General features: G+C 46.4%; 1 protein-coding gene across 4 annotated transcripts in view; it reads right to left on the reverse strand.

Moving 5' to 3' along the window:
* Nucleotides 1–74: 74 nt before the first annotated feature.
* Nucleotides 75–13395, reverse strand: part of LOC144671347 (nesprin-2-like) — a 55168-nt gene continuing 41847 nt past the window's right edge. For all 4 annotated transcript variants that reach the window (XM_078533191.1, XM_078533192.1, XM_078533189.1 and 1 more), the window contains 2 exons: nucleotides 12272–12336; nucleotides 75–2089 (listed from right to left, as the gene is read on the reverse strand). In XM_078533191.1, the coding sequence (XP_078389317.1) occupies nucleotides 1858–2089; nucleotides 12272–12336 (297 nt within the window). In that variant the 3' untranslated portion in view covers nucleotides 75–1857. The remainder of the gene's footprint in view (nucleotides 2090–12271; nucleotides 12337–13395) is intronic.

Genomic DNA, 13395 nt, shown 5'->3' on the forward strand with positions numbered 1-13395 from the left:
CAGCCATTCAGCCCATCAAGACTGCAACAGCTCTCTCCCCTCCCTTGCCCTAATCCTAGGATTGATTTACAGGCTGGAATTTAATCGAGGGATTCGAGATTTTTATCTGGACCACAGATTCCTGGAATCATACATCACAGGAGGATGCATCACCTCTGCACCGACACTTTGGGCACTCCCACACTCTTTCTCCATATCTCTGCCACCTTTTTCCTCTTTCCGGTATTTATCCAATTCCCCTTTGAAAGCTACGATTGAACCTGTGTCCAAGGCTGCAGCAGGGAGCGCCTTCCAGATCCTAACCGCTCGTTGGGTACGAAAGGTTATTCCTCCTTGGCCAATCACTTTAAATCTGTCCCCTCTAACCCCAATACAGCCATTGGAAACAGTGCCTCTCTTTTATATATCTAAACCTTTCAAGGTTTTTAAACACCTCTATCATTGTACTCCAGCCCAGCTAGTGTTTTACATAAGGTTTGGCATGACTGCCTTTGTAATCAATGCCTTTATCGATAAAGCCCAGGATCTCATATGCTAATTAACTGCTCTGTTAATCCGTCCTGTCATCTTCAAAGATATTTGCACAAACACCCACAAGGTTTCTCCGTTCTTACTTTCCCTCCTCACTCCCCCTCTCCTCCCGCCTTTCCCCTCTGCACTCCCACACCAACTCCCTCCCCCACACCCATCCTCACCACCACCCCTGTTCCGCCTCCCCACCCCTCCCCAGCCCCACCCTTATTTCCCCGTTCACCGTCAATGGGGGAGTGGATCTGCACCCCCGCTGTCTGCCAGTCCATGGGACTCTGCTACTCAAATGTTCTGATTGAATGGGCCCCGAGTCACATTCAAATCTTATACTCTTTTGGGCAACTAAATAAACTAAATTAAAGAAAACGAGGGACAAAATTCAAATCTTTTATTTTCTTGCTTCTGTCATTTTATCATCGGCTGTTCCTCATTTAAGTCACACAACTTTTAATGTGCAGCTGACCATTTCCCACCTCCCCTTTCCTTCATTCTGTCCACCATTGAGCCTGTAGACCAGCAAACCCCGACCATCACCCCCCAGTCCCCAGACTGCCCTCCCTGACAGTAAAACCTGGGGCTAGATTTGTAAAATATTGAATATACTCAGGGGCTCAGCCACTGGAGACCTTGAGCTACCATCTCCCCGAACAGGGTCATCAGTCACTACGCCAGCGAGCTGCTCAGATTGGTAATTTGGCGTCACTCCGTGGAGGAGAGTTCACTCTATGGGAGGACGGGCATTTACTTTGGGGGCATGACTCAGAGTAGCACTCAGGGAAGTGTTACTCTGGAGGGAGTCACTATGGGAATTGTTACTCTGGGATCGTTACTCTGGAATCATTAAATGGGCAAGTCACTGTGGGGTTTGGTACTCTAGGGGTGGGGCGGGGGGGATACTCTGCAAGTGGTGGGGCATGCCACTCCGCAGATGCCACTCTTGCGTTGACTCAAGGTAACAGAATCAGATGCAGAACCCTGAAACAAAAGACCAAATGGTGGAAACAGTCAGCAGGTCAGCCAGACACCGGGGGAGGGAACAACACACAGCATTCCGGATTCACACATTGCTGGCCTCAGTCCCAATATCCGGCCACGACCTGGCCTTAATCCGGCCCATTCCAGCCTGGTTCTCGTCTGTGACCCTGGAGAATGAATCTGTGATCCTGAACTGGACGCCCACTCGAAGGTTGGGCCGCACTCTGCTCGAGCGCCTCGGACAGGAGTCAGCGCTCAGCTGCAATGTTCACGTCGAGAGCAGATTCTTCAGTCATTGACCCTCATTCTGCCATCGGGCTCTGGGTAGGTGGAAGGTCTAAAATTCTCCAGTTACGTTGGTGGTGGACCATTAATGTAGGTCAGCGTGAAATGAAACGGTTGAAAGGTATTTCTCCGGTGCCAGTTACACTCCTGTATCACAGCAGGAAGCACAAAGAGGAGGACAATCATCAGCACAAGTACCAGCAACAGAATAATGGCAATGAGTAGAGGCTGGAGGGAGTGGACAGGATGGACGTAGGGCAAACCTTTCCCGGCCAAAGGAGTAGATGGAACGTGCAGCCTGAAAAACACAACACAGTGAGCATTACCCTGGGCAGCGATTGGGATTAAGGCTAATACTGAACAGGCTCCAAATCTTACTCGCTATAAGGTGTAAACATTGAGAAGGGACAGTGTTAGAGCCCGTACAGCACTCTTGTTATGATTTGACTATGGGTTGCTTTGCTCGTGAACCAGTTGCATGTATGTCAGTAGGCAGGTTTGATTGCAATATACGGCAGATGCAGAGACCAATATGAAATGAAGCACATAATATTTATTTACACAAACAACAGAGCATTAACATGATATGTGCTTCTCCAGCCAGACTCTACTCTCAGAATCACATAATTACACAGTGCAGAAGAGGCCCTTTGGCCCATCGAGTCTGCATCGACACGTGAGAAACACCTGACCTACCTACCTAATCCCATTTACCAGCACTTAGCCCGTAGCCTTGAATGTTATGACGTGCCAAGTGCTCATCCAGGTACTTTTTAAAGGATGTGAGGCAACCCGCCTCCACCTCCCTCCCTGGCAGCGCATTCCAGACCCTCACCGCCATTTGGGTAAAAAAGATTTTCCTCACATCCACCCTAAACCTCCTGCCCCTCATCTTGAACTTGTGTCCCCTCGTGACTGACCCTTCAACTAAGGGGATCAGCTGCTCCCTATCCACCCTGTCCATGCCCCTCATAATCTTGTACACCTCGATCAGGTCGCCCCTCAGTCTTCTCTGCTCCAGTGAAAACAACCCAAGTCTATCCAACCTCTCTTCATAACTTAAATGTTTCATCCCAAGCAACATCCTGGTGAATCTCCTCTGTACCCCCTCCAGTGCAATCACATCCTTCCTATAATGTGGCGACAGAACTGCACACAGTACTCCAGCTGTGGCCTCACCAGGGTTCAATACAAGTCCAACATGACCTCCCTACTTTTATAATCTATGCCTCGATTGATAAAGGCAAGTGTCCCATATGCCTTTTTCACCACCCCACTAACATGCCTCTCCGCCTTCAGAGATCTATGGACACACACGCCAAGGTCCCTTTGTTCCTCAGAACTTCCTAGTGTCATGCCATTCATTGAATACTTCCTTGTCAGATTACTCCTTCCAAAGTGTATCACCTCACACTTTTCAGGGTTAAATTCGATCTGCCACTTATCTGCCCATTTGACCATCCCACCTACATCTTCCTGTAGCCCAAGACACTCAACCACACTCTTAACCACCCGGCCAATCTTTGAGTCATCGGCAAACTTACTAATTCTACCCCCCACATTGTCATCTATGTCGTTTATATAAATGACGAATAATAGGGGACCCAGCACAGATCCCTGTGGTACGCCACTGGACACTGGCTTCCAGTCACTAAAGCATCCTTCTGTCATCACCCTCTGTCTCCTACAACTAAGCCAATTTTGAATCCACCTTATCAAATTACCCTGTAGCCCATGTGCATTTGCCTTCTTTATAAGTATCCCATGTGGGACCTTGTCAAAGGCTTTGCTGAAATCCATATAAACTACATCAACTGCACTACCCTCATCTACACACCTGGTCACCTCCTCAAAAAATTCAATCAAATTTGTTAGGCATGACCTCTCTCTGACAAGGCCATGCTGACTATCCCTGATCAAACCTTCCCTCTCCAAGTGGAGATAGATTCTCTCCTTCGGAATTTTCTCCAATAGTTTCCCTACCACTGACGTGAGACTCACTGGTCTGTAGTTCCCTGGCTTATCTCTACAACCCTTCTTAAATAGCAGAACCATATTAGCTGTTCTCCAGTCCTCTGGCACCTCCCCGTGGCCAGAGAGGAATTAAAAATTTGGGTCAGAGCCCCTGCGATCTCCTCCCTTGCCTCCCTCAGCAGTCTGGGATACAAATCATCCGCACCTGGAGATTTGTCCACTTTTAAGCCTGCCAACACCTCCAATACCTTGTCACTCCCTATATCAATTTGCTCAAGAACCCCTCAATCTCTCTCCCCGAGTTCGATACCTTCATCCTCATTCTCTTGGCTGAAGACGGATGTGAAGTACTCTAGACTAACATTTACATGGTAGCCCGCGCTACACAGCTATTGGGTCTTACAGTCACGTGGTCAAATTTGCTCAGTTTCTTAAAAGGTGAATTACACCTCAGATTACCACAACACTCATACTGGCTCTGTGTGCGACTCTATCTGTAGTTACTTTCCACCTGGTAGCAAGACCATCATATCTCCATCTTTCTCACTGGAGCATCTGTAGGAGATGTCACCCAGTCACTGTGCCCCCTGTCTCCCCTCTCCCTGCACTCCATCTCTGTCCCCTGATGCCAGCCCCGACTTGGTCTCATTCCCTTTCCCTCATTTCTCTTACTCCCCCAATCCTTTCTCCCACCATTTTGGTTGGGTGCAGGCCAGGCAGAGTTTCAGGACCACCCTGATGAGATCCAGTTGGCTCAAATGCATATCTAATTATTGGAACATTTCACAACAGCCAATCAAAACTGGTGCTAGAGATTGACCTGAGCTTTCACGTCAGGAATTACTGGAGAGACCACCCTCAGTGCCACATTCACTCACCTGGCCAACCAACCCTGCTCAACTATGCCACAGTCAGGTATCAGAACTTTTTGGACTACCCTGTCTGTATGTACCTTAACCCCAAAATTCCAGGGGAATGAAGGCAGGCTTGAGGCAGAACCAGTTACACTGAGGCAGCCCTCACGCCACTAGGGAAAGGTAAATGCCCGAGGCCCAGTGGTTCCATTTAGCTAGAACCATAGAAACTTACAGCAGAGGGAGGCCATTTGGCCCATCTTGACAGTGCTAGTTCTTGGAAAGAAGTTAGGCTTGGCCCCTCCTCTCCACTTTTTGTCCATACCCCTGCAAGTTCCTCATTTTCAATTATCTTAAAAAATTATTTATGGAATCCGCTTCCATCAGATTTTCAGAGAGTTGTCAGGAATGGTTGATGGATGTTTTTGTGATTGGAAAAGGTTTCCAGTGGTGTTCCACAGGGCTCAGTGTTGGGTCCCTTGCTGTTGTATATATTAATGATTTGGACTTTAATGTGGGTAGCATGATTGGGAAATTTGTACATGACACAAAGATTGGCCATGTAGTTGATGGTGAAGAGGATAGCTGTCAACTCCAGAATGATATCTATAGTTTGGTTGAGTGGGTGGAAAAGTGTCAGATGGAGTTCAGTCTGGAGAATTGTGAGGTAATGCATTTGGGGAGGGCAAACAAAGCTACAGAATACACAATAAATGGGACGATATTGGGAGGGGTGGAGGAAGTGAGAAGCAGGAATGTGATGATGGAACTGTATAAAACACTGGTCAGGCCACAGCCGGAATTGTGTGTATAGTTCTGGTCACTACATTACAGGAAGGACAGAATTGCTGTGGAGAAAGTACAGAGGAGATTTACAAGAATGTTGCCTATAACTGATCTGCAGGGAACAATGCTGCAAACCACCTCCCAGTCTGAAAACATCCATACTTGCTTCCTGTCACTGAGTTAATTTTGTATCCATACCACCACTTTCCCCTTAATTAAATCAATGGGTTTCCATTTTCTAGAACCCTGCTGTCACTTTGCTAACTAGTACCAAGTCCCGTTCACCCAACATCCCAGTGCTCATCAACCTACATTGGCTCCTGGTTAAGGAGCACCTTGATTTTAAAATTCTCATCCTCGCATTCCAATCCCTCCATGGCCTCGCCCTTCCCTACCTCTATAATCTTCTCAGCCCTACAACCATCTGAGATACCTGTACATTTCCAATTTTGATCTCTTTTGAGCACCCCTGACTTTCATTGCTCCTCCATTGGTGGTCATGCCTTTAGCTGCTGAGACTCCAAGCTCTGGAATTCCCTTTCTAAACCTCTCCCTCTAGCCTCCTTTAAGATGCTTCTTAAAACCTCTTGCTTCCACCAAGTCTTTGGTCTTCTGTGCCAGTATTTTCTAACATACCTTGTTGTCAGATTTTGTCCGATAACACTCCTTTGAAACACCTTGGACTTCTTTTTACTAGGTTAAAGGTGCTGTATAAATACAAGTTATTATCGAGGACCTTAGTGCAGGTTGAACATTGTCCATTGGCTAGTGCAGGTGATTACTTCAGCCTTTGATTGTAAAGAAAAATCACTGTGAAATGTGATCGTAATCCGCGTAAAACCAACTTGCAAAAAGAGTTAAATTAATGCAGGATATAAAGCCTCTAGAAAATATTGAAAAATAGAAATTTACCATCTGCAAAGCATCCCAGTCACATCAGCAGAACCACTGAGGCTGAGAAAGCTGCGTCACTTCATGTATTGGAGACAGAAAAGGAGATTGCAGTAATGAGTACTCCTCTAGTTGGAGGACAAAATGACTGAATAATTATAAGCCGTGGGTTGGACAGAAAATGATAGTGATCCTCTGTTCAAGAGATCGAGTCTTTTGCTTCAAGTTGAGAGGAAGGTTGAAGCAGAGAACTTGCCAGAGCTCCAGTGGGATCCCAGCTTGTCTGTGGAAATCTGAAGATGTGATACATTGGCCCCTGATGCACAAGGTCATTGAGGCAAGGGAAGGATATACGTCATTACCAGGAAATGCACATCAGGGCCGAATTCCAAAACTGGGTAAAGTAGAGAAACTAGGATTGTTTTTCTCAGAGCAGAGAAAGGTGAAGAGGAGATTTGACCAAGAGGTGTTCAAAATCATGGAGGTAGATATAGAGTCAACATGTTTTCCAGCGGCAGGAGGGCCAGTAACCAGAGGGCATTGGCCAAAGAACCAGCAGCTATTTTTCACACACCAAGTCATGAATATTCGAATTAGGATCAGGAGTAGGCCATTCAGCCCTTCGAGCCTGCTTTGTCATTTGATAAGATCATGGCTGATCTGATTACAGTCATAGTCATAGAGGTCTACTGCACAGAAAAAGGCCCTTTGGCCCATCGAGTCTGCACCGCTCAAACAAGTACCCAACTATTATAATCCCATTTTCCAGCACTAGGCCCACAGTCTGGTATGCCATGGCATTGCAAGTGCACATCCAAATACGTCTTAAATGTTATGAGGGTTTCTGCCTCTATCACCCTTTCAGGCAGTGAGTTCCAGATTCCCACTACCTACTGGGTGAAAAAATTCTTCCTCACATCCCCTCTAAGCCTCCTGCCCCTTACGTTAAATCTATGCCCCCTGGTTATTGATCCCTCCACCAAGGGAAAAGTTCCTTCCTGTCTACCCTATCTATACCACTCAATTTTATACACCTCAATCATGTCTCCCTTCAATCTCCTCTGCTCCAAGGAAAATAACCCCAGTTTATCCAATCTCTCCTCATAACTAAAACTCTCCAGCTCAAGCAACATCCTGGTAAATCTACTTTGCACTCTCTCTAGTGCAATCACATCCTTCCTATAATGCGGATTCCAGAATTGCACGCAATATTCTATCTGTGGCCTAAGCAGCGTTTTATACAGTTCCAGCATAACCTCCCTGCTCTTATATTCTATGCCTTGGCTAATAAAGGCAAGTATCCCATATGCCTTCTTAACCACCTTATCTACCTGTCCCGCTACCTTAAGGGACCGGTGGACATGCACACCAAGGTCCCTCTGAACCTCTGTACTTCCCAGGGTCCTACCATTCATCGTGTGTTCCCGTGCCCTGTTTGTCCTGCCCAAATGCATCACCTCACACTTATCTGGATTAAATTCCATTTGCCACTGATCAGCCCATTTATATCCTCCTGTAATCTAAGGCTATCCTCCTCACTATTTACCACTCCACCAATTTTCATGTCATCCACGAACTTACTTATCAACCCTCCTCAAATCCACTTTCCTGTCTACCCCCATACCCTTTGACTCCCTCGTCAATCAAGAATCTAACTCAAAAATATTCAATGACCCCGTCTCCACCACTCTGAGGAAGAGAATTCCACAGACTAGTGACTCTCAGAAAAAAAAATCTCAACTCAGCCTTAGATGGGAGATCCCTTATTTTAAACTGTGTCCCCTAGTTCTAGTCTCTCCCATGATGGGAAACACCCTCTGAGCATCCACCCTGTCAATTCCCTCAGTATCTCATTTTTCTAAACTCCAAAGGATACAGGCCCAACCTGTCCAACCTTTCTACACAAGACAACTCGTTCATCCCAGGAATCAGTGGAGTGAACATTATGTGCACTGCTTCTAATGCAATTATGTCCTAAGTAAGGAGACCAAAACTGTACACAGTACTCCAGATGTGGTCTCACCAAAACCCTGTACAACTGTAGGGAAACATCCCTACTTTTATATTCTATTCCCCTTGTAATAAATGACAACATTCCATTTGCCTTCCAAATCACTTGCTATATCTGCAAACTAACTTTCTACGATCTATGTACCGGGACACCCTTTGTACCATAGAGTTCTGCAGTCTCTCCATTCTTTCTACCAAAATGGACACGTTCACATTTTCCTACATGATACCCCATCTGCCAAATTTTTGCCCACTCACTTCTTTCTGGTACCATGCCCTAGGAATTCCATTGGATTGGTCCATGATTATGCTTGGCAAAGTACTGCAGTGGTTTGCCGTTGCCTTCTGCAGTATGGCTGACCAGGAAACTCTCTGGTTCCTACTGCCTGCCATCAGGTATATTGGAAGGATTTAGAGACTGACAATCAACCTGTTTGGCCAAATTATGAATGTACCTTTTGTGACCATGAAGTCCGACTTGAACCTGAAGCTTCTGGCTCAGAAGTAGGAACACTACCACTGCACTACAAGACCTCCATGCTCACTCAGTTACCCATCCTTATGTCCACTTCACAACTCACTCTTGTACCTATCTTTGTGTCACCAGCAAATCTAGCAACCATACATTTGGTCCCTTTGTCCAAGTTATTGATATAGATTGTAAATAGTTGAGGCCCCACCACTTATCCCTGTGGCACTCCATTAGTTACAGCTTGCCGACCTGGAAATGACCCATTTATCCCTACACTCTGCCTCTGGTTAACTAACCAATCCTCTATCCACGCTAATATGTTACTCCTTACACCATGAGCTCTTACTTTGTAAGTAACCTTTGATGTGGCACCTTATATGTCTTTTGGAAATCCAAATGCACCACATCTACAGGTTCCCCTTTACCCACGTTGCTTGTTACATCCTCAAACAGCTCTAACAAATTAGTCAAACATGGTTCCCCTTTCGCAAAATCATGTGGACTCTGCCTGATTGCAATAAGATTTTCTAAGTGCCCTGAGATAATCTCCTTAATAATAGGGAAAATGCTAGAATCTATGACAGATGTTAGGCATGTAGTTTCCTGCTTTCTATCTCCCTCCTTTCTTGAATAGAGAAGTTGCATTCACCATTTTGCAACCTGATGGGACCTTTCCAAAATCTAGGGAATTTTGGAAAATTAAAACCAGTACATCTACTATCTCCACAGCCACTTCTTTTAAGACCCTAGGTTGAAATCCATCAGGACTTGGGGACTTGTCAGCCTTTAGTTCTAATAATTTTCTTAATACCATTCATCTCTTGATTTACAATTATTTCTGGGATGTTATTTGTATTCTCTACAGTGAAGACAGATGCAAAATATCTGTTCATTTCATCGGTCATTTCCTTATTTTCCATTATTAATTCCTCATTCTCACACTCTTAGAGGTCCAACATTCACTTTAGTTACTCTTTTCCTTTTTAAATAGCTGTGGAAACTCTTACTATCTGTTTTTATATTTCTATCTAGCTTTCCCTCACAACCTAATTTCTCCCTCATTATTATTTTTAGTCATTCTTTGCTGGTTTTTTAATTTTGTCCAATCTTCTGACCTGCCACTCATCTTTGCCGAGTTATATGCTTTTTCTTTCAATTTGATACTATCTTTGATTTCCTTAGTTAGCCACGGATGGTGCATCCTTCACCTAAAGTCTCTCTCTCACTGGAATGCACCTTTGCTGAATGTTATGAAATCTCTCCCCAAATGTCTGCCAGTACATCTCTACTGACCTACCCCTTAACCTAATTTCCCAGTTCACTGTGATCAGTAACTGCGACTGTTGTGATCTGGAATGCATTGTGTGAAAGGGTAGTGAAAGTTACTGTTGAAATGGCTTCCGACAGGGTACCGGCAGGGTTACGGCAGAGAGAGGGAGTGGAACTAATCTGATAACACGCAAACATAAGTAGGAGCAAGAGTGGACCATATGGTCCCTCGAACCCTCGATCTTCGTCATCGCAACACTTTCCCGCCGATTCTCCTACCTCCTCACGAATCCAAACCAATCTTGGCCTCGAATATATTCAATGACTGAAAACCCCATCTGTCATCTGGGGATGACAGATCTAAAGATTCACAACCCATCTCAGTCCGAAATGGCTGATCCCTTTTGGACTCCCCCCACCAGCCTCCAAAATCTGCCCCCTCCCGCCTCCCCAACCAAAAACCCCAGACTCACCTTAGTCCAGTAACGATGTTGTCTTCCTTCTTGGGACTCCCCCCGTAGTCCCAGCACTGCCCACTACTGAGTGATGGCACTGCTGGGACTACTCAGCCGCTGGCCAATCAGTTGGCTGGCAGCTATTGCCCCTGATGGGTGGAAGCCCCACAATGATCTCGTCAAGGCCGCCCCCAGCACATCATCACTGCGGGGCAGCCCTTTTTTAAAGTGGTGAATTCGCGACTGACTTTTCTACCAGCAGGCAAGGGGGGATTCGAGCAATATGTCCCCCCGTAAAAATTCATCCCCATGTGGGGGAAATCCACCCCCACGCCATAGCATACAGGGCTACGTGCCAAGTGCTGGAAAATGGGATTAGAATAGATAGGGGCTTGATGGCCAGCACAGACATGATGGGCTGAAGGGCCTGTTTCTGTGCAGTATAACTCTATGTTTCAGTGCAATCGCCTATCTTCTAAACTCCAGACAGTATAGACCAATTCTACTCAATCTCTCTTCACAGAACAACTCTCATGTGATTTAATGGGAGGAATGTAACTGATATTGGTGTAAATTTGTGCCCATCACTTAGGACAGAGAGACCCCTGACATGGGAGAGTTTGTAAAGTTCTCAGCTATCTGTGCTGAGGAATAAAGAAGAAGGGAGTGAAAATTGATGGATCACCATCACAGCCATCAGCATTCACTGGTGATTACATGGCCTGCCAGTGCTGACCCTACCCGCCAGTGCCTGCCAGTCACTTCCAGTGCTGACCCTGCCTGCCCAGTGTCCATCAGTGCTGACCTTGCCTGCCAGTGCTGACCCTGTCTGCCAGTGGCCACCAGTGCTGACATTGTTCGCCAGTGTCCACCAGTGCTGACCCTGCCCACCAGTGCCTGCCAGTGGCCACCAGTGCTGACCCTGTTTGCCAGTGTCCATCAGTGCTGACCTTGCCTACCTGTGCTGACCCTGCCTGCCAGTGGCCACCAGTGCTGACCCTGTTCGCCAGTGTCCACCAGTGCTGACCCTGCCCACCAGTGCTGACCCTGCATGCCAGTTACCACCAGTGCTGAGCTTGCACACGGTGTCCACCAGTACTGACCCTGCCTGTCAATGCTGAACCTGTATGCTAGTGTCCACTAGTGCTGACCAACAATACTGAATCTGCCTGCCAGTGTCCACCAGCACTCACGCTGCCTGTCAATGCTGAACCTGTATGCCAGTGTCCACCAGTGCTGACCAATGGTCCTGAATCTGTCTGCCAGTGTCCACCAGTGCTGATCCTGCTCGCCAGTGCCGACTATCCTGCCAGTCCCCACCATTGCTGGCCTTGACCATCCACCAATGCCGACCCTGCCCAGGTTAAGAGTCTGTAAGGGCCTCAGGAGATCACCTCATTACCACCAAGAAGAAACCAGTTCTTAAATCCTCCAAGGCTATGACTACTGGAAACTCCGGTGTGGTCCTCCGGCTTTCCCCCCAGCCAAACTCCACCACCAAGGAGTGCAGGGAGGACCTGCCTGTTACAGGGATCAGGAACCTCCTGGATTGGGATTGCACCCAGAGGACTGGAGCCCCCAGTGTTTATCTGGAGACCCTGTGGGAGATTCCGAGGAATTTGAAGGCCACATTTTTTAGGGAGTTTTTTTAAAGTTTATTATTAACCAACGTGTACAGGGCAAGAATGGGGGAGTTGGGCTAAATAGGTAACTCTGAAACAGTCTACACAGACAATGTTGTGCTGTAATATGCAAAGATCTCTACTCACAGCCGGTTAACTTCTGCAGTCACTCCCAGCGTAGTTGCTCCTGTCACACACAGCTTCTGTTTGGGCTGTTGGGAAAAGTTAAATACTGAAGAGATTCAAATAAATTCCATTACACACCAGTCAGACGCTATCTCGTGCCCTACTCACTCTTCTGGGCACCCAGCTCCCAGCTACACTCTCACCCTGTACCCCCCTCCCCCTCCGTACCCCCTTCCCCTCTTCCCTGTACCCCCATCTCTCCCCCACCCTCTCCCAGTATCTCTCTCTCTCTCGCCCCCCTCCATGTACCTCTCTATCTGTACCTCTCCCTTGCTCCTTCCCTTGTACCTCACACTACCTGGGGACTTGTGACTGCAGTCCCACACTACCTAGGTTAGATCAAGTCCGCACAGAAACAGGCAATTTTGTTTTTTCTGCTCCACATGAGCCTCATCCCAGCCTTCATCTGACTCAATCAGCTTATCCTCCTATTCCCTTCTCCCTCATGTTTTTCCAGCTTCCCCTTAAATGTATCTAAACAATTTGCCTCAGCTACTCCCTGAATGGAGCAAATGCTATATTTTAACCACTCTGGGTAAGGAACTATGTTCCAAAGTCCCTATTGGATTAATTATTGACTATCTTGTATTTATGGCCTCTGGTTCTGGTCTCACCACAAGTGGAAACATCTTCTCTACATCTACGCTATCAAGGTCTTTCATAATCTTAAAAACCACCATCAAGTCTACAATTTCTGTAAAGACCAATAACTTTAAAAAAGAAATTTGGACTTTCAGTGAATAGCTGAAAGGATGACAGCAAGATTGCACATTTTAAGACTTTTACTGTAACAAAATAAAAGCACTGTTGACTAAGCACCATTTGAGTAGGCAAATTATACTTTAACTACAGATCAGAACTTTCCCCCCTTTACTTTTAACACAACTGAAAATCTAATTTCATGGTTATACTTTACACTGACCTTAAGTAGACATTCAATTCTCCCCGAACCAGTTCAAAGTGATTCTTAGCTCCCCAGGGTTTACTTCCATTCTTTTCCTTTCCTAGCCTGTTTTTCACAGCGAGGAATTTTCCTAGAGATTCTTCCTCTAGCTCAAGCTAGGCAAATTTTCCAGACTTTTTCC

The sequence above is a fragment of the Cetorhinus maximus genome, chromosome 32 (assembly GCF_964194155.1).
Source record: "Cetorhinus maximus chromosome 32, sCetMax3.hap1.1, whole genome shotgun sequence".
Classification (NCBI taxonomy): domain Eukaryota; kingdom Metazoa; phylum Chordata; class Chondrichthyes; order Lamniformes; family Cetorhinidae; genus Cetorhinus; species Cetorhinus maximus.